The sequence below is a fragment of the Tyto alba genome, unplaced genomic scaffold, assembly GCF_018691265.1.
Source record: "Tyto alba isolate M040663 unplaced genomic scaffold, T.alba_DEE_v4.0 Super-Scaffold_2, whole genome shotgun sequence".
NCBI lineage: Eukaryota > Metazoa > Chordata > Aves > Strigiformes > Tytonidae > Tyto > Tyto alba.
Window position 1 is genome coordinate 18481898 of NW_024881282.1, and position 25047 is coordinate 18506944.

Here is a 25047-nt window from a genome sequence, read left to right on the forward strand (position 1 = left end):
TATAACCAAAGCTAGGCCAGGGTCCTCTAAAGACACATTTTGTTTTTCATATACCTGAAACAATTGAAAAATGCTATTTGACATTGACTGGAAACAAAGCAACATTTTTCTCATATACTGATGTTGGCCACTTAATTGGAAAACAACCATATCTATGCAGTTCACAAAGGTGAATGTAACAGATCCCCTTACTATTCATGGCCTGGAGGCAGGGTGCTTCGAATCTGCTAACTCTTCCTAAGGATGTATGTTAAAAAGAAATCCAGTGGGGAAACTGCTTCTTTTGAAAGCACAGCTCTATCACTAGATTTAATCTCTTTTACAGATAAGTGGGACCACAAGCTTCAAAATCAGATCAGTGAAAATGCAAAAATCCTGCTTCACCGGTTTTACAATTTCTTCTGCTTTTTGAGGGATCGACTTTTCTCAGGAGACATCCCCTGCAACATATTGTCCATCATCTTGTACCATCATGTGCAATTTCAGAATATATTGTGCAACTGTGGTAAGCTTACAGTTTCCAAATTTATTTCCCAAAACAGTAGTTCCATGTGGTGTATTTTCCTATGCAATGGAGAAAAGATAAAATCTTATCTATTGGAAAGGTATCTAAAATAAAAAGAAAACAAAAAATTCTCTGCAAGAGACCAAACAGAAAGGCAAAAATTACAAAAGCTGCATACAGGCAATATTTTTAAGCCCTGTTAACACAACAAAAGACAGAAAATGTTATTCTTCTTCTGTACAATGTGTAGCAATTAAAATATTACAGTGTTCTTATGATTTATTTATAGAATTGTATTTGTGTTGTTAGAATCATAGGATAGTTTGACTTGGAAGGGACCTTTAAAGGTCATCTAGTCCAACCCCCCTGCAATAAGCAGGGACATCTTCAACTAGATCAGGTTGCTCAGAGCCCTGTCCAATCTAAGCTTGAATCTTTCCAGACATGGGGCATCTACCACCTCTCTGGGCAGCCTGTTCCAGTGTTTCACAACCCTCACTGTAAAAAATTTTTTCCTTATATCTACTCTAAATCTACCCTCTCTTAGTCTAAAAGCATTATGCCTTGTCCTATCACAACAGGACCTACTAAAAAGTCTGTCCCCATCTTTCTTATCAGCCCCGTTAAGTATTGAAAGGCTGCAATAAGGTCTCCCTGGTGCCTTCTCTTCTGCACGCAGAACAACCCCAACTCTATCTGTCTGTCATCATAGGAGAGGTTTACCATCCCTCTGATCATTTCTGTGGCCTTCCTCTGGACCTGCTCCAACAGGTCCATGTTTTTCCTGTGCTCAGGATTCCAGATCTGGATGCAGTAGTCCATGTTGGGTCTCACCAGAGCAGAGTAGAGAGGGAGAATCACCTTGTTTGACCTGCTGGTGACACTTTTTTGTGATGCAGCCCAGGATACAGTTGGCTTTCTGGGCTGCAAGCTCACATTGCTGGCTCATGCCCATTTTTTCATCTACCTTTACCCCCAAGTCTTTCTCTGCAGGGCTGCTCTCAATTCCTTCATCCCCCAGCCTGTATTGATACTGGGGGTTGCTCTGAGCCCCAGGTGCAGGACCCCACAGTTGGCCATGCTGAACCTCTTAGGTTCACATGGGCCCACTTCTCAAGCTTGTCCAGATCCCTCTGAATGACATTGCGTCCCTCAGGCATGTCAACTGCACCGCTCAGCTTAGTTTAGTGTTTTTAGTGTTTGTTTTCCTGTTGCTATTTATGCTGGTTACCAAATAGCCTTGAAGGTCACAGGCCAGTTTCAACATCCACCTAAATTTTATAAAAACTTGGAAGAAATTTTTTTCAAATTCTTCTGCAATAATAAACTTCATTTTGAGTGTTTTAAACTTTGGCAGTGATCACATCAGAACAGCTCTAGGTTGATACTGCTGCTTCTAGATCGAGTGACACATCCTTCGTGCAAATTCAAGTATGTGTTTGTTAATGGCAGTGGTTATGTTTCCGGTAGCTCTTCTCTCTCTCCAAGTGGTTTTCTCAAATACCCTTTATATCTGAGGTCTGAGCATGGGGTTTTTTTTGTTTGTTTGTTTTTTTCTTTCCCCAGATTCCTCCATCTCCAGTTGTATAGCAACAGTGCTGAAGGTCAGAAGAGAGGAATATGAGCAATTCGAAGAGCAGAAGAAGCAGAGATGCTCATTTCTGCATCTATGCACCAGCATAGAGGATGTGATAAGAGGTACTATCCCATTCTATTTGAGAGAATGGGATTGCCTATGTGGTTCTTGAATGAGGAGCTGTCTCCTAAAATAAAGAGCTAGTAGTTCCAGGAAATGATGCTGCGTGACTCTCTAGTAGCAAGCAGTAGCTGGGAGGACAGAGTAAGCAGGGAGCTCTTTAAGGAAAGATGGAATGATGAAAGTCGGATAGGGGTTTATCTATGGAGAGTTCAGAATAGTGGGAAAATCTGTCTCATGGGGGAAGCTTAAAGAGTCACAGATATTTAATTTTTCTAAGAGACATATAAGGTTGGATTACCTACTTTGGCAAATGTTTTTAGAGTGAAAAGGCACTTAAGGTAGGGAAAAAAATTTCAGGCAAGGTCTGGGACCTGAAAAGAGAAGGACAGAGCTAGCAATGTATATTGGTAGGGAAGACTCACCCAGTGAGCTTTTGCTTCTGGACAGTAGAACATAAACATCCCAGTGCTGAAATTCTTGGATTGGGTGCAAGAATCAATAGAACTAATTCTACAGCTGGGGTGGGCCAAATGGTGGGGTAAGGCTCCTCAACCTCTACTTCAGGGCCAATTATTTTTTCTTATAGTACAGACACTACCACAGTTTCAAGGCCATGATTTAAAGGCTCCCTTCCTCATCATAAGCAACTGATTTTGCGCACCAATTGTTTTGGTGTTGATCCTAGATTCAGTTTTTCCCCAAGAACTCTGCCACAAACAAACACACACAAACACACCCCTACCTCTCTTTGGTGTTGCATTCAGATTCAGAATACTTCCATGCTTAGAGGGTAAGTGTCTTTCTAGCTGGAGAAATGCACTAATTTTTTTGTTTCCACCTTGTTTAGTGGATAGGAGTTCTGTGAAGAAAAGCATCAGAAAAAGAGGAATTTTTAAGGATCAAATGTCTGTAAGCAAATTCTCTGTGAATGGTGAGAAGAAAATTCCTGAATTGCACCTCCTTGCTAAATACAGTGACATGATGAAAAAAATTAATATCTTAGAGGAAAGCAATTATTTTTGGCAACTCTGCAGGCAAAAAGCAAGACAGATGAAAGCCACAATCCCTGAAGAGAAAATTCTCTTGATAGAAGATGTTCAAGAAAACATTTATAAGCCAGCCATTGCTGACTATCAGAGTACCTATCTGGCCCTCAAAGACTTTTCCATCACCCTTGGGACTCTACAGAGATATTTTGGGAAGCAGTTAGAAAATGAGAGTCAACTCACAAAGGAGTTTAAAATTATGGAGAAGAGCGAAGGGAAGGGCAATGGAAAAGCTGACTGGGTAGATGCTGCAGTGGAGAAGATTAAAAACTACCTGACCCTGTCTACAGTGGTGAACACTGCCAAGATGATTGATGAACTGCGGAAGAAACTTGAGCTTAATGGGAATTTTCAGATTCTCAATGACCTAACAAAATATGTATGTAGAACACATGTGGATATCTGGCTTATACTGAGTGCTCTAGTGGCTCATGTATTGTGAGGTCTGAATAGGAAACCTCTGCTTTTGTGTGTCTTAACTTTTAACTAAATCTTACTGGACACAACGGATGGAATTTTTCTTCTGGAATATAAATTTCACTGTTCTAGCAGTCTCTCTTTTAGCCTGGCACCTTTATAGAGCAGTAAGTGGAGTCAGGAACGTGCTTCAGCTTACCCTGAATCAGACTCCTGATTGTCTGCAAATGAGCTCCCAATGCCATTACAGATGCCCAAGAGTATCTGAGGCAACTGTGTCAGGACAATGGATGCAGGCATCTGTGTGTGTCAGCAACCAAAATCTGCATCAAGTGATTTGGAATAGACAGGGAAGCATTATTTTCCCCAATCTCCATGGAAATTTTCCGGCAGAACCAGGCGTTAACTCCAGTAGTTAAATAACAGATCCCAACCTAATATTCTGTACCAATTCCAGCAATTTGTCATTTGGCTTCCACATGTTCCTTTTTGTAGATCTCCAAGCCTGGTTACTCCAATCCTGTAAAAACTAAATTTTTATATTGTCATAACCTTTCTATTATGGTAGCAATTATGGAGCAGCTGGATGTTCTGTAAGTTTTTGTATTTTCAGTAGCTTTCCATGTTTTGGACGAGTTTCCCCAGAAAATTAAAATTGGATCAGACCTTGTACATTTTGTGGAAAGGTCCTTTTAGTGATCAGGACTTCGGTGCAGATGTCAGACAAGTTTCATATTGTGACTCTATGCCTCTGCTGCAGGGACTTGCATTGAAATAACCAGACTGGGTTTATGGAATAGATTGGATGAGAGGAATAGAAGTCTCTGGGGAGCTGGCCCTTCAGAAAAGACCCTGAGTGGCTGGTGAAACTGATGGATGGGGCAGAGGCAGAACTTACCTTCCATCTTTTCTTACCAAGGGACACACATCGGTATGTCTTGGTTTTTTGTTTGTTTTTTTTTTTTTTTTTTAGGAAGGACCAGACTTCAGGAATAAGAGACTTGATTATATGACCCAAGACTTAATGAAGGTGAAAAATAGCTTGACCAACCTTCCAGAAGAGATGCTTGACTTTCTGAAGGAGCTTCTTGAATGCACAAGGAGTGGCTTTGTTTCCTGGATCAAAACAGTAATAAAAGGTGAGTTGTACTGAATTGTAGTAGAGTCATCAGATAAGAGAGGCAATAGAAAGGGATCAGTCAGTCCCTACTTGTCGTAATAGCCAGAGGCATTGTATCAATCAACTATGTGAACTCCTCAACTATGTGTTTAATTTTTGAACCTTTTATTTTTTTTTTTTTTTTCCCCAGACAAAACGGAAATCCCTGTGTTTGTGGATCTGGCATCAATTTTTGCAGGTGGAAATGACATGGATATTGACAAAGTGCGGTTTTTCCGTGATGCTATGGCTGCTTCAGCACCCATTATATTTGACTTGGGACCCACATCTGGATTTGAACAGTTCTCTGAAGCCCTGTCATTCATCAGCGAAGCCACTGCCAAAGACAATAACCTTTCAAAGAAGCTGGTGAGTCTGCAGATCTCACGTTCCAAAATTACTTGGACTTTTACTAGAAGAATGAATTGCCGAAGTCTGATGCCATGCCACAGGGGTGTCAAGTCATCAAAGAAGGCATAGTGGATATGACATAAAACCTATGAGAAATCCATGCTGTTTAGAACTGAAGTTCAGCTGGGACACCTTAAAAGACATCACATGCCTATGTGAGGGCAAATGGAGGAGACCCATTAGGTGTCACATGCAGAAGAAAGTGAATCCAATGCTCTGTGGTTTAGCAGTCTCTAGTGTAGCCCTGTCTTGCATAATCCTCTCCAAAGAAGCTATAACATCCTACTCAGGGTGCCATTTAACTGAGACCCTTCCTCCAAATTGCCAAAGGCTGTCAGAGAACAGCAGCTTCACAAAATACTTATTCCCTGGCTTTGGCTTTCAGAAAACTTATAAGGTAGATGCAGATTTGGGTGCAACAGCTGTGCTTTGTCTCTTCAGCCACAGCAGGTACAAGAAACTACACTCTTACCAAAATTGTCCTTACAGAGCTGCCAACTGGTTATTAGGTTTCATTCTGTTGTGTTGGGTTTTTTCTTTGACAGAAAGTTTCTTGTGATAACAGAGAGTGGATACGGATGGTTCACGACTCTCATGGCTCCATAGAGCGTTCCTCAATCTCTCAAGCCAGAGCCATCAACAGCAGAGGGATATTTATCATCTCACCACCTCTAAATTTCAAGGTAACAGTTCTTCACACTTCGAAGAGTGCTTTTCAGGGGGTTGTTTGTGTCCACAGAAATTAAGATTCTTGAAATCCATTTCCAAGAAGTATGTCAGATAGCCAGTAGATGTCTACTCAGGTTTGAAAGAAGCACAACCTCATGTCACATTTTCCATTAAGCCCTGGTGATTTTCAAGGCAAAACAGATTGGGTTTGTCCCCAGGAAGGAAAGAAAACAGTATTTTAATACAAAAAAAAAAAAAAAAAAAAAAAAAACAACAAAACCAACCTCATCTGATCAATGAGAAAGTAAAAAAAAAGGAAAGGGGAAGATTTAAAATGAGAACTGCCACACCATTGTTCAAGGAGAATGGCGTTTGCAGCATACCCTGAAATAATGAGCCCTGCACAATAGAGGAGGGAAGGAATGATCCACATCTTAAGACATGGGAAATTTAGATGTTTGGCTGTGATATGCAGGTGTGTATTACTATTATTCTTGCAAACCTGTTGCACAAGGATGGGGAATTATGCAGAGAAGAAGCAGAGTGGGGCTGATCCTCTTACTGGCTTTCCAGGCTGCCCTTGACGACTGTGTTTCAGTACTACTGCTGAAGGACACCACAGAGAAAGAATCTCAGACAGATCATATAGATGAAAATTACAGCCTGGCTCATCTCACGGAGCTCCAGAACAAGCTTATGTTGATCACTACAAAAGCTGAACAAGGCAGAGAGGAGGCAAACCGTTTCCTGGAGGTAAGACACAGTGCAATACCAATGTGTGCCAGGAAAACAGTGTCCATAAGGCTTGGGGGTTTTTGCTAGAATTCTTTCATGGACACTCATCCTTGACCTTCAGGAACAGAAGTAGCAGACTGCCAGATCTCACGCGTAAGGCAAATTATAAATACAACCTTTCCCTTGAAAGGTTTTGGCGGTGTGTGTAGAAGTCTGACTCTCTGAGGTCTTGGTCTCATCTGCATGTTAACAATGTGGATATCTCCACCCAAGCAAGCCATCTAAGCTCCTGCTGTAGTGAATGAAGAGAAACTGGGAACTCCGGGAGTATGATGGAGCTCACCTGAATGTAGGCGCCCACCGCAAGCCAGATGCTTTCACATACTAAAAATGCCTTTTCCTTACTTCCTATACAACTGTATATTCAGAAGGTATTTGAAGCGAGGTGTTATCTTATATACCTGAGGAATCACCTCAACGGCTTGCTGTCTGATCAATTGTTGGAAGTGCAGTTCTTCAGTGAGAGATGCAGAAACCTCACAGGGGCCAAATATCTCAAAGGTGATGATTCTAGAGGTGGGATACAGCTCACCAAAATCTTCAGGGGTGGGATATGCTTGCTACCTGAGACAGTGGATCTGTCCATTGCTTACCTCCTTACCCCAGTAAACATGTTCTAGTTACCATTTTGAAGAGTAGTAGAAGTCTTCCAGGAAAACATGTACTTCTAGACATGTTCTCGGCCAAGGAATGTATCCTGAGAAGAAGCTGTACATAAAAATTGAGCCAAAGCCTTTCTTTGTTGTTGTTGTTGAACAGAGTTTAATAGACCCTTGAAAGAAAATGTAGTGTGAGAAGTATTCAGCAGTCGCTGAAAACAGACAATAATTAATTTCCCTATTTTGTATGTGGCACTTTACAGATACTGGAAAAAGTTCAAATGGTTGGAAGGTTGTACCTGCAGCTTCTCAGTGTTGGCAATATCCTCTTCATAAACTGGAAGGCTGACATCTACTGCAATCCCCAACACAGAGTAAAAGTTTACGCAGAATTTGGAATTGCTGGTATCCTTGTTCAGAGCACCAGACCCGTACTGGAGGAGCTGGAAGGCCTCTGCAAAGCAATGGAGCGCTGCCTCGTAGAGTGGAATAAATATCTGGAGACTCAAAGGAACAGCTACTATCATCTCAACCTGTTCACTTCACAGCAGCTCTTCTATTTATGTACCCAACTGGCCAAAGCCCACAATAGTGTCATAGAGCCACAGATTCTTAATATGCTTTCTGTCATAAAGCATGACATTAAAGAAGAAGATATTAGAAAAGCCCTGGAGGAAGCCCTCATGACTCCACTTGACTCTGTCAACACATCAACAGAACACAAGGAGTCTGTTACCTGGCATGACTATGTAATTCGTTTTCCCCAACTCATCAAAAGCCTGGCTGAATCTGGCTATGATACAGCAGTGGCAAAGGCAGCTCTGCAGAGCTGCCTTCCAAACTCTGACATCACAGAGCAGAAGCTCATGAATTTTGCTTTTGAACGAGGCGATAACAAGGAAGAGGTTGAAAATCTGAGCAAATTATATGATGAGCAGCGAGCAGCCTTTCTGCAGAAGTCAAGGAAGTTTAAAAACAAGAACACAGGTGTTGACCAGGCAACTTTTGTCACCCTTGCAGAAGATGAACTGACCACCTCCTTTGAGAGTTTGCCATCCATCTGTGACAAGGTGAATCTGCTCTGGGATGCTTACTGTAAGAAATTCACTGGCCTTGTGTCAGACAACTACATCAGCCTGGATGTCTTTGGTGAAACGCTGAAGAAATTAGCAGCTCTTGAAACCACATGTGTCAAGAGAAGTTTACCAGTAGGCCTTGAAACCAGGAAACCTTCTCTCATCATGTGTAAGGAGGAGGAAATGTTACTCTGCATGCTCTCTGTTTACGGACACACCAAGACAGCACCTCTCCCAATGTATGATGAAGTCCTGGTGTGCACACCTGACACAGATGAGGAAGAAGTGGAGCTGATTATTAGGAGAGCTCTTTCATCTGATTCTCAAAACCAGAAAATCTACTGCTTGCTGGGTGCTGATAAATTAGTGTACAAAGTTTCCAAACAACTGGAATCCCACTTCTTCCGCTTGCTGCAGTCTTCTACAGTCCCTGAATACAGGTTCATTATCTTTTGCAATGCCAAAGCTCACAATTCTTATGTCATCACAGCCTTCGACACCTACAAAGTAACTATCCCATGCTACTCTAAGACAGAAATCCAGGCATACCTGAGCACTCATCTCAAAGTGCCTTGTGGGACAGCCCCTGTTGCTCAGGCCTTTGAAGAGCCCTATCAGCAGAATGTGAAGTTCATATTTTCAAATCGAGCAGGAATGGGTAAGTGTTAGTAATCCTACTGTGAGTCATGTCTCAAACCAGGAGGCCTTGAGAGGAATGTTGGATGCAGCGGAGATCCCTCCACTCTCCTACATGTGTTTGGTTTTGGGTAGTGAATTTCAAGTGGGACTTTAAGCCACCTGGAAAGAGTCCAAAGGGGAATGACAATGCAGTCCAGAAAATATGAGCTTCAGGGAAGCTACAGTTGTCAAATCTAAAGAGAAGCAAATAATGGTGTGAGACTCGGGGAAAGAGCAAGAAACAAGACTCTGTCCACGTGATAAGATAGCTCATAGTGATGATAGTCAGTTGCCTAAATAAGCCGAGATGTCCTCTGAAAGACCATAGGCTAACCCAGCTAGCTGCCACCTGCCGTTCCAGAATGGAACAAGTGTTCTGTAGGCCCTTTGCAAGCCCCAGCAGGACATCTCATGCTCTCTACCATTTCTGAAACATTTCAAGACATGTCTCTTTAGACAGTAAAGTTTTTTGACATTTTGTAGGGCACATCTGAGGCAAGTTGATCAGGATTCAAGCCTTCTATCTATGTCTGTATTGGTAACCTCAGTGGGGCTGGAGTTGAGTCATGAGTGGGGTCTTGTGATGGGCCATACTGCTAAAATTGTGAGCACAGATATGGAAGATGTCCCTCGTGTGACTGGGATCTAGTCCCAGGTGTTGTTCTAAAGAGGCTGTTGAGAGATAGCCACGCAGTTTGGAGGCAGTTCAGATGTCTGGAGAAAGACAGTCCCATGCATGTGAAAGGACAGACTGACTGTGAGGGTGAATCTTGGCTATCTCTTCTGTTCCTTAGGGAAGTCTCTCTTCGTGGACAATATCCTCCAAAAGATCCGTTCCCAGATGGATGATTTACCAGTGGTTCACAAAACCATTAGGCTGACAGAGTCAGAGATTGATTTCCAGTTCCTTCTGGAGGAGCTACTATCTGTTGAGGAATTCCCAACTGAATCTCAGCCCACTGTCTTCCATATTGATGTGTCACCAGCGGTAAGAGTCTTTATCTTGGTGGTTGAACATGGAGTGTCCAAGACCTCACAGGCTTTTTTAGAGGAGGGTATTTGCACAGCTTCTTGTGCTGGCTTATTCTCATCTACAGTAGTAGCAGCAGGTGCTTAAAAGTTAAAGTGAACAAAAGTTCTGGGTGCAGTTTGGAATCTCAGGTGCTTATATTTGCCTTGTTCCATGCCCACAGGTAGGGAAGCTGTGTGAAATGGGTCCCATTTCATAAAAGCAGTCTTTCCTCATACAGTGGTATCAATCAGAGAGTGTTAGGCACTAGAGCATGGCTGAATTCAAACCAAGTGATCAGACATAGAAGCCCCAATACACCGATAGAAGAAGGGGTGGATTCTCCAACTCACATCCAGTCTAGTAACCTCTCTGGAAGGGGCTTTATTTAAACAGAAGGTAGTGTGATTAGGGCAGAAATTGAATCCAGATGACCTAGTCCTCTCTCAGAAGGCTGCAGAGCACCAAGCATCTGATCATGTCAACAGTTACAGCTGCCTCAGTGTGTGCTTGAATAGCAGTCCTTCACAAGAATGGGAGCAAAGCTGTAGCCTGGCTGCAGGTATTACTATCTGCTTTGGGGAGTGGAGTAAGTGTATTTTGATAGACATTTCTTTCACCAGTTTTCAAATGTTTCTTCTCTGTCAGGTTTCAACAGGTCTCTACCGGCTGCTGATTATGCTATGCATCCTAAGACACATTCAGAGTCCCAACGGCTTGGTCTGGAAGTGCAAATCCTCTCATCTTTACTTGATTGAGTACCTGGCAAAAGGGAAAGGTGTTAGCAGAACAAGGAAACAAGAGGTATTGCTTTGGTGATGGTGTGTTCAGGTCAGAGGAATAGTAAGGAAGGATGTTAACATAACGGGGTCTGCACCTGCAGTAAATCTGCTAAAATCCAAAGCCTCTTTTAAAGCTATGCATAATTTAGGATCTGTCTCTCCAGTGGAGTGATGGCTCATCTACACAGAAACAAGCAGTCCTACTCTGGAAAGGAAATGTAAGGCGCTGTGAAGGGTTTGTTGTTTGGGTTTTTTTTTTTTGGTTAATTCCTGGTGTAACATAGACATCCCGCGTGTTCAAAAAAATAATAGAAGTATCCTTTATGAGAAATGAGGCAGGACACTCTAAAGGAGGAAATTAGGGATGTGATAGAGAGTTAGAACATCCTGAGTGGCCTGGAGAGGGTGAATGGGGAGCGAGCATCCCCCATCTCATCCAACACAAGAACCAGGAGCATCAAACAATGTTAACAAGATCATCTTAGAGCAAATGAAAAGGGGGTGTTCTTCATAGCATGGGTTATAAACCTGTGAGGGTCCTTGCCTAAGGGTACTGTGTGTGTGCCCTTTGACAGGTTGACACAGGTGCAAGGTGAGTCTGGCCAAGTATTTAGAAGGGAAAGCCATTGTGGCTTATTAACTAGAGAAAGCAGATGAAGATGGAGAATACCCTGTGCTGAAACCTGTCTGTTTAGCAGATCATTTGGTAGGTGGAAATAATAATGCTTGCTCTGTTCTAACTTTTCATTGGACATCCACTCACCACCAAGACCTTACAGGTTATGGGCATGTTAGTACATATCCATCTAGGAGGATGCATGCAGGCTTGGACAAGTTTGATCTACGTATTATTCTTCCCAGCTTCCTGACCTATTTGTGTGCAGAAAAAAACCCTCTTGAACTGTAGGCAAATTCAGAAGGTTGGGCAACTGTCATTGTAATCTTTGCACTCTTTATTGACTTTCTTTTAGGTGTCCAGTGAAACAGAAGAAAAGTTCCTGGATCTTTTTCCTGCAGTGAAATGTGTATCACCAATGCGGGTACTTGACTTGCTGGAACACCCCAGCTATGGTCATCTTTCTGAAATGAAAGAGGAGCAGTTTGACCGAGACAAGTTAAAGAGTGAAGCTTTCCAGAGGTCTTACCAATACCTCAGCAGATATAAGAGGAAGAAAGACCTTGACCATTTCATTTTCATCCCTAAGAGGACTGAAGGGACAGAGAAAGAGTGCCTCAAGCTCTTACTGGAGTTCTGTGGGAAACATGACCCTTCCTGGACTGAGCTTAGCAACTTCACTCATTTCCTAAACTTCCAGCTAAGCAAGTGTGAGAAATCAGTTTTCTGTAGCCCAGCAGTCGGAAAGGATTTCCAGGGGTTTAAAACATTTGTGGTAAAGTTCATGATCACCATGTCCAAGGACTTTACCGTGCCCTCTCTTGACATCTCTGATGAAAGTGTACCAAGTGCAGAAAATGATGATGGTGGTGATGATGATGATGATGAAAACAGCATTTTGACACATTACCAGCTAAGACGAAAATGGGAACAAGAGTCCCACCCCTATATAGTCTTCCATGCAGACAATGACTCCATGGAATTCTTGGGTTTCCACATAAACAATAACTTGGATGCTATTGATGCTCATTCTCAAGCTATTTTGGAAAGAAATGTTATCGATTTTCAATTATACCTTACTCTGACAGTCCAGCATGTTCCTTTCAATAAGAAATTTGAAGACTTGCCTAGAACAATGCAGCTGGAGGCTCTTTGCAGAGTTTTTGGTGTGAGCTATACCCAAGATCCAGATGAATCATATCAGCTGACACTGGACAACACCATGAAGATGCTTGCCATTCACCTGCGGTTCCAGTGTGGGATCCCTGTAATCATCATGGGCGAAACGGGTTGTGGGAAGACAAAGCTTGTGCAGTTTATGTGCAACCTGCAAAGGGCAGGCAGGGACATTCAAAACATGATAGTGGTGCGTGTCCATGGTGGGACTACCTCCAAGACCATCCACAATAAAGTTAGGCAGGCAATTGAGCTGGCACGCATCAATGAAGAAAGGTACAAAGTGGACACTGTACTCTTTTTTGATGAAGCCAACACATCAGATGCTATTTTTGCAATCAAAGAGGTGCTGTGTGATCGCAGTGTAAATGGAGAAAAGATTCTCACTGACCGTTTAAAAGTAGTAACTGCTTGCAACCCTTACAAAAGGCACACCAAGGAAACCATAGCAAAACTTGAAAAAGCTGGCTTGGGGTACCGAGTCAGGAGTGAAGACACACTGGAGAAACTGGGCCACATTCCTTTGCGGCAACTGGTGTATCGGGTCAAGCCCCTTCCACCTAGCTTATTGCCTCTTGTCTGGGATTTTGGAGAGCTGAATGAAAAGACACAGAGCCTGTACATCAGAGAGATTGTAAAGTCCACCATGAAGAATATGATGTCCATTAAAAATTTAGACACCTTTACCAGTGTCATTTCAGCCTCCCAAAATTTCCTCAGGAAGAAGAAAGATGAATGCAGAGTTGCCAGTCTTCGGGATATAGAGCGCTGCATGAACGTTGCGCTCTGGTTTTATAATTTAAGAGACCTGCTATTTCCTCAGATTGATGAGAAGTACCGCCAAAAGAAACAGGAGCCAATCTTAAATCATGCAGAAAGGGCCTTGGTCCTTTCAGTGGGAGCGTGCTATTATGTATCTCTGGAGAGCCGCAAAGATTACCTGGAGGAGGTTGCAAAATGCTTTTCAGTCCCTGCATCCCTGCTACAGCAAGAAATTGAGCTTTGCCAAGAGGTATTTCTTGACAACCTCTCTGTTCCTGAGGCAACAGCCTGCAATGATGCTCTGAGGGAAAACATCTTCATGATAGTTTTATGCATGGACCTACGAGTTCCACTCTTTCTGATTGGGAAACCAGGAAGCTCAAAATCCCTGTCTAAAGCCATTGTTGTGGATGCCATGAAGGGCAGGATGTCCATAAAGCCGTTGTTCAGAAAATGCAAGGAGATCCAGCTGTTGTCTTTTCAGTGCAGTCCCCATTCAAAGCCAGAAGGGATCATCTCCACTTTCCGACAATGTGCACAGTTCCAGAAGGGAAAGAATCTGGATGAGTTTGCATCTGTGGTCCTCCTGGATGAGATTGGCCTTGCAGAAGACTCACCAGAGATGCCACTGAAAACACTGCATCCTCTTCTTGAAGATGGATCTATTGATGATGAAAACCCAAAATCTTACCAAAAAGTTGGCTTTCTGGGCATTTCAAACTGGGCCCTAGACCCTGCCAAAATGAACAGGGGTCTTCTTGTATTTCGGGCTGACCCTAGCAAAGAAGAGCTCATTAAAACTGCAAAGGGCATCTGTGCTGCACAACCTCACCTTGAAAGTGTTGAGTATTTGTTCCCTTCACTGGCAGAATTCTACTGCACAGTGCTAAAAACACAAAAAAAGGAGTTCTTTGGGCTCCGTGATTTCTATAGCTTGATCAAAATTATACTGTCCTACACCCAGGACAAGAAGTGCATCTCTCAAAAGGAGATTATTATGAAGGCCATTCAGAGAAACTTTGGAGGTTCCAGTGATATCAATCCTGTTGAGCTCTTCCGAAACTGCATCAATGACGTGTATCTTCCCCCTGACTTGGAAAGCAGCCACACACTTACCTTGCTGAAGGAAAATATGGGAGAACAGCAGCCAGCACTTCGGTCTCGATACCTCCTGCTGCTGACAACTAACAATGCAGCTTTCCACATCATCCAGAAGACACATCTTATAGATATTGAGAACTGTGAAATCATATTTGGCTCTGGTTTTCCACAGGACCAAGATTATTCCCAGGTGTGCCGTTCTGTCAGCAGAGTGAAGATCTGCATGGAGACAGGCAGGCCTGTTGTTCTTTTAAATATACACAACCTTTATGAGAGCCTTTACGATGCACTCAACCAGTGCTTTGATAAGCTGGGGGGAAATTACTATGTGGACCTGGGTCTTGGCACTCACAGAGTCAAGAGCCGTGTGAAGGACGAGTTCAGACTCATTGTGATAGAGGAGAAGAACATAGTCTACACACAGTTCCCCACCCCACTGCTGAACCGGCTGGAGAAGCACTGCTTGGACATGAACACTGTTCTGAACTGGCAGCAGCAACAGCTGAAGCGGGACCTGCAGACCTGGGCTAAGCTGTTTGTCTCCATTGACAGCAGCAAGTTCCCCTATGTTTCATCCACCAAGCTCAGCCCCAAGGAACAGGATGTCTTCATTGGTTTCAGCAAGGACACATCTGCAGCTGTTGCTTTGGAGACCACAAAGAGCAGGTCCTTTGGAGACCTTGAGCCCTATGAAGAGTCAGTGCTCTCTGTTGCCAAAAGGAAGCTTCTGCAGTGTGCAACCCCTGACTCCATCTTGCGCCTTAAGTACTCCCTTCTGGATGATGCTGAGCAGATCCAAGACTTGTACTTCCACAAGCAGAAGCACAACAGCCTTGTTAGTGTTTTGAGAGAGACAGTTAACCAGCAGTCAGGGAAGGAGAGGACCACTGGGCTATGCTTGCAGGTACGTGTGCTTCACTGTAAAGCAGTGAGAATGGTCTTCATTTTCCAGGTGAGGGAGTTTGCCACACAACCTCCATTAAGCCACTGGTTAAGTTCCACTGTTGAACAGTGATGGGCTTCTACATGTCCTGTTTGGCACCTGCCCTATCAGTTGTATCACATATGAGCCTGGATTCTGCCTTGTGGTCCTCTGCAGTCAGGGTGGGCTCTGCTTCTCCTCTTGACCTGGATGTGGTGGATCTCCTAACAGACAGACAGCTCTCTGAATGACAGCTCCTAACTCTGAAAGCTTTGGAGGTTCAAGGTTAAGATAAACAGGGTACCACTCAGTGCCTGCACACAAATGACAAGCACCACTGATGATGCTGTGGGGATCTCACCAAGCCTCCAGCAAGACTTAAGGTGGTTCAGGCAATTCTGCACATCCCAGATCATGCCAAAGAAAGCATCCTGATCAGTTCTTCAGTGACTGTCACAGGAGCTCAGGAACCTGTGTTGCGCAGACACTTAAAAGGGTAGTAGTTGAATCCCCAGACAGAATCTACAGTACTGGGAGCCCACAGCCTTTGGAAAGAGTCAGCCCAGTAGAGTCACATGTGGGGTCCATCATGCTAGGCCCATAATGTTGCATGGAAAAGGCTCTTTCAGCTCCAAACACTTTGAGGTTTGAAGTGTTCATGCACATCTCCCAGCAGGATTCCTTTGAAATCAATGTCTCACAGCATCTGAGTCATTCCTAAGGGTGCAGCTCAAGTCTAAGTCTCTTGTAGCATGAGGAATCAGGGTTTTTCTTGTTGTTAACTGTGCTCCCACCTTTCTTCCCTGTAAGCAGGGCACATTTCTGAGTCTTGCCTTTAGGAAGCATTTGAAAAGGTCCATAAGGGGATCACTTCAATTTTCCCATTCATTAGAGATGGTAATAAAAAAACTACACACTATTTCCCTGGAATTTATTTCCTTTTCATTGCAGGTTTCTACACATGCAAGACTTTTAAATGAGAGAGACTTAGAAGAGATAAAGAAGACACTTAACCTTCAAAATAGAATCCACTGCCTCTTCCTAAGCCAGTTTGACACTGAATACACTTTCCGCCAGGAACTCAGGTGAGAAGAGATTTCCTTCTCACCTTTGTTTGTTAAATTTATAGATTGGGGTTTGGGGGAAAGAGGGAAAGGGGGAGCAGGGAGAGTGGAGAGCAGAGGTGGTTTTATGAATAGAGCAATAACAGACCATTTCATTGTCTGCAGGAATTTTTTTGCACAATCATCAGAAGAGAAATTGCTTCTCATCCAGTTTCACTTTGATGAGCCACAGAGCAGCAAAAGACTTCTAGCTTGTGCCAAGTAAACATCCTTTATTCTTTCTGCTTTCCTTCTGTATTTCTTTAGTCAGGTGCAAAGGTAAGGGAAGATGCAGTGGCCAAATAGCCCTGGGATATAACATTGGGTTTAGTGACCTGTTCAGTGGAGTCGTTGTAGATGTTCTCATATATCTTTATGTGCATATCTATGTGTGTGCGCCCATGCCTGTGTTCTGTAGCTTAAATTTCCAAGCCTATGTTTGTTAAGATATTAGATAAAACATCTCTAACATCTCAGCTTTTGTTTGTATAAAAGATCATCTTCCTCATTCTAGGAGCATACTTTATACATCCTTCCTACATTAAAACCATTTTTTCCAAACATAGTTGACTCACACAGCACAAGCTGCTTCAAACAGAGCCTAACACAAGATGACTTTTTCCCTTTAATCATCAAACCAAAGGACTTGAACTGATATCTGGTGCCTTTTAAGACATCCTAGGATCCAAGACACCCTTCAGGGCTGGCTGATAGGACACGGGGTTTCAGGAGACTTAAGCCCTTCTGGGTACCAGTGAGGGCTGAAGTAGTGGACAGTAGCATTATATGAGGTTGGTCTCAAGCCCTTGAAGTACATTAGTGACATACTCCCCCCAGCCAGATACATCCTCTCTCATCATGATCCCTCATACCCCTTTTTCACTCTCCTACATTTCCTGGTCATATCCTTTCTTCATCATCTCAGCTAATGTGCATTTTGTCTCCTGAAATGCTTTGTTCTGGGTGGATTTGTGCTTTTCTAGAGAGGGACTTGAACTTTTCTGGTCCTACTTCTAGGAGAGCTGTGCTTGGCTTTGGCCTGATTTCCCGCAAGTCCTGGATTGGTCTGTGTTGTGTTTTTTGTTGTCTAATTCGTCTCTATGTTTGTGGCAGATATTGCTAATGTTATTCCCATGATTGCCAGAAAGAACATATGATTGGGCAGAGACTCATACATATAACACACCAAAACCAGATTAAAATAAAGATTCGGTATTCAGCAGGCGGTGAAATCTGTCATGAAAGACCTTACTGAGGCCTGTGGCTGAATCACTGCTTGTAGAGGGTGTATGGGAGATATATGGTCATGAGTCTTGAAGCAGCCAGCACCATCTTGGCTCTTGGTCTTGCTAGAGCAGGCGGTGGGCTGAGCTGAGCTTCTCTCTTCCCTTTCCACCGCTACAGCACAGCCACACCTCAAGCTGTTGGTCTTTCCAAAAGCTCTGCCTGAACCCTGGAAAGGCAAGGGGTGGCTTTGGAAGACTCTCTGCCCAACTGACAGAGGGAATGGACTTCTTAGCTTCTCTGTCTTGAATCTAGGTACTGTATCACAGATGAGAGAAGGAAATCAACAGCCACGGGCCCATCACATGTTGTGCTGGCCACTCAAGTCCCACGAGTTTTAGGAGGTTGCAGCTACCTGGCATTTGACAGTGGTAAGGTTGAAATCGCTATTTTGGACCAGGAAGAGAGTGGGAGGGGAAGGAGTGGTTGTGCAAGGGAAAGAAGCAGGATCCATGGAACTACAGACCTGATAGCCTCAGTCTGATCCCTGGAGCGATGGTGCAGCAAATAATCCTGGAAACCTTTTCCAAACACATGAAAAGCAGTAAGTAAGCATGAATTTATGAATGGAAAATCAAGTCTGACCAACCTGATAGCCTTCTATGATGAGATGACTAGCTTGGTGGATGAGAAGAGAATGGTAGATGATGTTTATCTTGACTTTTGTAAGTCTTTTGACACTGTCTCCCATAACATCCTCACTGACAGACTAATGAAGTATGGACTAGGTAAATGGACAGTGAGTTGGACTGACAAGCAGATGAACTGCTGCACTTAGGAGGTTTTGCTCAACAGTACAAAGTCCAGCTGGAGGATAGTCACTAGTGGTGTTACCTCAAGGATCAATACTGGGGCCAGTACAGTTTAACATCATTAATGACCTGGATGATGAGACAGAGTGTACCTTCAGTAAATTTGGTGATGATACAAATCCAGAAGGAGTGGCTGGTACACCAGAGTGTCATACTACCATCCAAAGGGACCTGAACAGGCGGGACAAATTGGCTGACAGGAACCTCATGAAGTTCAACAGAGGGAAGTACAAAATCTTGCATCTGTTGAGGGATAACCCCAGGCACCAGTACAGGCTAGGTGCTGACCAGCTGAAAAGTGACTTTGCAGAAAAGGACCTGGTAGTCCTGGTGGACATCAAGCTTAACATGCATTAGCAATGTGTTCTTGTGGCAAAGAAGGCCAAAATAGCCTTCATTAGGCATAGTGCTGCCAGCAGGTCAAGAAAGGTGATCCTTCCCCTCTACTAACCACTGGTGAGGCCATACCTGGACTACTGTGTCCATTTCTCTGCTTCCCAATATAAAAGAGATATGGATATACTGGAGCAAGCCCAGTGAAGGGCCACAATGATGATTAAGGGACTGGAGCATCTTTCATATGAGGAGAGTCTGAGTGAACTGAGACGGTTCAGCCTGGAGAAGAGAAGGCTTGTGGCATCTTACCACTGTGTATACATGCATGATGGGAGGGCATAAAGAAGATGGAGCCAGACACTTCAGTAGTATCCCATGACAGGAAAAGAGGCAGTGAGCACAAACTGAAATACAAGAAATTCCATTCAAACATGAAAAAAACTTATTTACGTTGAAGGTGGTCAAACACCTTTTGGGTTATAGGATCATTCTCTTCCCTACTTAATGCATGAGAACAACAGTTAGGGTATTTGTGGACATTAGCACTATGAAGATGGAGAAGCGCATCCTCTCTCAGAGCAAAAAGAAACAGGAGGTGGTAAATCTTCCATCTCAGTATCTTATTATCCAGGCTGTTGGTAGGTCAGGGCAGCCAAAGTTTATTGATTTTTCTGCAGGTCAACTGTTCACAGCAGTTATGTCTGGTACTACTATTTTGTCATGCTTACTGCCTCCCCAGGTGAATGGATGTCGATCCACTTGGATGATCTGATGCCTCCAGACAACTTTTCAGCCAATCTAGGTCAGCTTGCCAAAATGACTATTGCTGAGATTTTCATGACCACTTTCCAGGAGCATCTCCCAACAGGTAACCAGCCACTTGCTTTTCACCCACTACCTGAACAGCTCTGTCCCTTCCTCTGTGTCCCATTTGCTTCATCTACAGCTTTAAGTAAAGCTAGATCAAGTGGTCCATGGAGACAGTGGCTCTGGGTGTCAGCAGGACTCACTGTACTTGCTGTTTCTGAAGTCCTCACAGTAATGCATCTTTTTTCCTCCTGGTCTGCAAGCTGTGACTGTAGGGTAGCAGGGTACCTAAGCTAGTTCTTCACTTAGAATAGTAAATTGGTTGTACTGCTGTGGCATTCAGCATACAGTAGACACACAATTATTCACTCTGATTCCCAGCAAGTGTTTCTACCCACCTTACCCAAATAAAACTACTAAATATTCCTGATCTGGTGAGTTCAAAGCCAATTCAATACATCCCTGCTATTGTTTTCAGGATGTATGGACAAGGGGAGGCAGGAGCAGTTGGGGAGGAACTCCACTTTCTGTCCTGACACACCCACATTTCCTATGGGTTGCCAACCAAAACTGAGATCTGGTTACTGAGCAATAATTCTCCCCAGAGGAGTCAAAGCCCGGGTTGAAATTTCTGAGATTGACAGCTTTGCAACCCTTTGTTGATTGTTAAGAGGTTCCAGATACTTCCTTTGGACAGAGGTATCTATTTTTCAGGTTTCTACATTTTTTACAAAGGAGTCTTATGAGTGGTTGTGATTTCAGGTTCTCCAGAGGAATCTGCTGCTCTTGAAGATCCATCCAAGTCCACTCTTTTTCCAGAAGAAAATGTATGATTTATTTATTTTTATTTATTTCAGCTGACTGACGTTACACAGGAACTGGTTTAGGAAACAATAGATTTCATAGGCATTTAGGGATCTAGTTAAGCTGGTCCCTGGTTCAGATAGTACATTTGCCAGAAGAAAAGGCAGTTGCAAGTCTTTGTGAGTCACACAGTGAGAGTGAAATGGTCACCACCATATGACAGATTGGCACAAGGCCAGAGTAGACACATTTAAGCCTTTTGTAAACTTTGAAAAAGCATGAAATCTCTTTCCCCACTTTTCCCTCCCTTCCCAGCATTTTTAGGACTTCTCTGCAATGTTGAGATTGATTTACTAGGGATGGGATGATGAAGTAGACATATACCTGGGAGTCCATTGTGTTAAGTCAAGTAGGAATTGACAGAACAAATGCAATGGAGTGTTAGGCAATATACTGACCTCCAATCTTTTCCATTCACAGCTCCTCAGCATAGACTCTATGATCAAACAGAGCATCCAGAAAGCTGTGATCCAGCTGGAAGACAAGACAGACAACAGTTGGCGTGCCACTGAGAGAATCATAATCATTCACAACTTGCTTTTCCAGGATCATAGCAGAACCTCATGTGAGTACCAACCAAGGCCCACAGTGGGTTGTTTTGTTTTGTTTTTTTTTTTTTTTATTTACGCATGGCTGCATCTTGCACATTGCAAACCATGGAACAGGAGGAATGAAATGAGTGGTTTAATGATCTGTCCCAGTGTCTATCTAGGCCAGCATGGGGTGAGGTCCCAAAGGAAAGAGGACTAGATTTGTGCAGGGCCTCTTCTGCTCTCCATGCACCCCATGTTTTGTGTTCTCAGGGTCTATACTGAAACATCCAGCTTTTTGCATGAATTTTGATGGACTCCTTGGTAGAAAAATCTAAGGAAGAGATCACTTTAAATCCCTATGACTATATTGGAGTCCAAAGTCACCCAACCAATTTCTATATAGAATTGATACAAATTATTTGTGGAGGTGGCTTCAGCAAAATGGAAAAACTGGCTTCAGCAGAATAGAAGGGGTCCGATAACATCAGAAATCAAGCACCAAAAGCATCCTTGTAGGCGCATTTTGAAATTATTATTTCCTGCACATGGAAAGACTTTTTCACTGTGGTGCATGACTTACTCTTCTTTGAACAATTGTTTCCTGTCAGGTGCCTAGGATATTTGTTAATGACTGAAAAAGGAGACATGTAACCACTTCAAAGATGTGGTGGGTCTGGAAAGTCCTAGTCATATGGCAAAACCAGAATTTATTCTGTACTAAGATTTGACTATAAGAAAATGTCCCTCAGGAAAAGATGTTTTCTTGTGATTGCATAGTGACATCTTCATTCCTCAGCACAATGCAGGATTAATTTTGCTTGTGGTTATATTAGTACTGAAACAGAAACAAACCCATCACTTTTATTTTATATTGATATTAGTGTCATAAAGATAAGAACAGGACGTCAACCCTTCTGCAGCACTGTGACTATTGTTGTGACATACAATACTAAACATTTATCCATATCAGTATGAATATCAGAGTATTTATATAACAAAGAACATAATTCACACAATTATTTTTAAAAGACTGAGAGAGAGAGAGAAGTAGATTTTCTCTCCTCCATCAAAGATGGCATGTCTTTACCAAATGTTGCCCCCAAAATCAACTCACTAGAAATAAAGAGGAAAGAGAAGAGACTAGGGTAGAATATAAAGGGCCCTAGATTTTATTGTGGAAGAAAACCAAGAACTTTTATACAAGCCACTTTCTATGACTGGCTTTACTTTGACTGAAAGCTTTGTATGGAAAATCCTTTAGTTCAAATGTTGTAATAAACCCTGTTTTATTATTAGTTTCTAGTCATTTTATGAGTGTGCTGAAAAGGAGAATTTGCCACCTCCTACAAGAACGTGAAAAAATAAGCCTTAAGCCAAGGGAGTGGGTTTTCCGCAGAGCTGTGTCCAGTGAGTTCATCCTTGAAGACACTTCATTCAGGTACTTTTATCTATGCAGCCCTTCCCAAATTTCTAACAGGTCTGTTTCCGAGAGCATTAAAAGAGCTGTGGTGTGTGAAGCACAATACTTAATGGCACTCAAATATGACAACCAGGAGGGACATTGATATCTGGTATACAGCAATAGATGTGAGTTTCTGATGAATAGAGGATTGATCAGGAACGAGGAAGACACTTGACAGGCCATGTTATTGCTTCTAGGCATGCGCTTTGGATGCATTTAGAAGACATTGTGGCCAATCTGTTTGCTCAAATTCTCGCAGTGGTGGATGCAAACAACAACCTGGATCATCTCTCTCCGCCATCTCCACTCTCAGAACTGTGGCTTCAGATGTTCAAAGAAGAATCATTCTTGAGAATTAAATATACCAGCAAGTAAGAGACTTGGTGGAAAAGTAGAGGATGTACATTAGGAGAATAAAAATGTGCTTTCATAATGCAACCCTCTGCAGAAAGAAATGGTAAAACAAATCTGAATTTAAGATGAGCTCACACAGCTCATAACTTATCCATGATAAGTCCTTTGTGTCATGACATTGGAATCAGAACCTTACAGTTCTCTTAAACCTTCAGCAATTCAGGAACATTAGCAAGGAATACCAGTTCCTTGGATAATGATTAACACAGGGTGAAGTCAGAAACAATAGGTCCAGAATTTAGAAACCTGAATTTGAGTTCCCTAAGGTCAGAGCAGATGAATCTCCTCCCAGCACAAAAATGCATTTAGTGTCCAACTATCACATTTTAACTGATCATTCAGCTTACTCTGAACAGCAGCTGTGGTCAGAGACAAGGCAGACGTTGTCTGACTCAGTTGCCTTTCCTCTGCTGCAGTCTTTTTGAGACTTCATCTCCCAGTGGCAGGAACTTTTTCTGCTCCTGCCTTGTTTTCACTGTTGCTGAGTTTTTTACAAAATGTCTTTGTGTGCTTTTTAACCTCTTAAGCATATACCAGTGACACAGAAATTTTTCTGTGATGCTTCAGTACACATAGAGCATATTATGTGATTGATTCATTCTGTGCTATTTAAGGAATCAAGATACTAAGATTTCCGTGTTGTCAATGACTGAAGACCCCAACACATCTGTGTTTTGCCAGTTCCCATTCAGTTGGGTTTTGAAGGCCTATCTGGAAGAACTATGGGAGAGAGTCTATAATATGAAAGGTAACATCAGCCTTTTGACACAGGTATTGTTCTTTAACCCAAGGAACCTGATCTCCAGAATTTCCCGCAATAGCCCAAGGCTGTGGTAGGAACTACCACAGCAGTTCTGTTCCCCATAAAACCATAATGACCTAGAACATCTGTTTTGCACTCCTGTTTTCCTATCAACTTCTGTTTTCTGGTTACCTGACATCTCTGTCCTTTCCTCTAGGACATCCAAAAGTGCCTATGAAGGAACCAGCCAAACTGTTCCAAGCACTGGTGATCAAGAATGTGTTGATGCCAGGTAGCAGTAATCCAGAGATGATGCAGTGTTACACCAATGACTTTCTAAGAATGACTTTTCCTGGGCAAGATCTTTCTGTCTATGAGGTAAATGGGGTTTAGTGGAGTACAAGTTTTAAATGGCACTGGCTTGAGTCACAGGGCCACAGATATCTAAGGTTCCAAGAACTGGGGAAAAAAAATGGCTTCTCGTGTTCTGCACACTTCCCAACAACTGCTGGTGCTCACTCTTAATTACACCTTAAGAAAAGTTTTTTTGATGGAGAAGCTTTACTGGACTGCTTCAGCAATGCTGCATGCCATCCTTAGTCCTTTGCTGTTTCTTTAGAGACATAATACCTTTTATTTTATCTGCAGATTCTGTCAAAAGCTCTCCTAGTCAATGCGGAACAGCTCTGCTCTTCTGTGGGGCAGGAGGAGATAAGCTTTTCCCCCATTTGGCTTCATATGGAATATTTCTACCTACGAGAGGAGTATCAACTCTTTGTTGACTTGGTGAAAAGTGATGAGACTGTAACAAGCGAGCTGAAAAAAATGTATGAGAAGGACCCGCCAGAAATGGTGAGCAAAAGTGAACAGCTGGTGTTTCACAGAGCAAAGTGGCACAGCCTGTTTCTAACAATGGTCACTAGCAAATACTCAGTGAAAGTATGTAAGAAAAGAGTCAAGACTTCAGGAGATCTTTCCTTGGAAGTATCTTCTAGCTTCCAGTAAGTCTTAGGGAGTTTTTGAGCTAGTGGTCATATCCAGCTCATTCCCTAGCAAAGGACCTGTCCTTCATCCTCCTCTAACCATTTTTAAATTTCATTTATACCTTTTGGTCTTCAAAATTTGTATAATTTAGTCTACACTGTGTAGAATAATTTTCCACATCCTTTTCCTTGTGTTATTCTGGGTATGATATTCATCACTTCTTAGACATTCAGACCTTATAGATGACAGTCATAGTGTTTAACTTCTGTGATGGGGTCTGAAAC

General features: G+C 42.8%; 1 protein-coding gene across 1 annotated transcript in view; it reads left to right on the plus strand.

The window, feature by feature from the left end:
- LOC116961145 (E3 ubiquitin-protein ligase rnf213-alpha-like) overlaps positions 1-25047 on the plus strand; it is a 59230-nt gene that overhangs the window by 14172 nt on the left and 20011 nt on the right. Inside the window, exons 19-40 of the mRNA XM_032991172.2 lie at positions 326-505; positions 2072-2203; positions 3052-3629; positions 4641-4806; positions 4978-5195; positions 5783-5920; positions 6480-6659; positions 7564-9034; positions 9849-10042; positions 10712-10867; positions 11817-15404; positions 16374-16507; positions 16652-16747; positions 18065-18180; positions 19697-19825; positions 20527-20591; positions 21049-21193; positions 22458-22599; positions 22821-22994; positions 23652-23785; positions 23997-24157; positions 24428-24631. Of these exons, the coding sequence (XP_032847063.2) occupies positions 326-505; positions 2072-2203; positions 3052-3629; positions 4641-4806; positions 4978-5195; positions 5783-5920; positions 6480-6659; positions 7564-9034; positions 9849-10042; positions 10712-10867; positions 11817-15404; positions 16374-16507; positions 16652-16747; positions 18065-18180; positions 19697-19825; positions 20527-20591; positions 21049-21193; positions 22458-22599; positions 22821-22994; positions 23652-23785; positions 23997-24157; positions 24428-24631 (8501 nt within the window). The remainder of the gene's footprint in view (positions 1-325; positions 506-2071; positions 2204-3051; positions 3630-4640; positions 4807-4977; positions 5196-5782; positions 5921-6479; positions 6660-7563; positions 9035-9848; positions 10043-10711; positions 10868-11816; positions 15405-16373; positions 16508-16651; positions 16748-18064; positions 18181-19696; positions 19826-20526; positions 20592-21048; positions 21194-22457; positions 22600-22820; positions 22995-23651; positions 23786-23996; positions 24158-24427; positions 24632-25047) is intronic.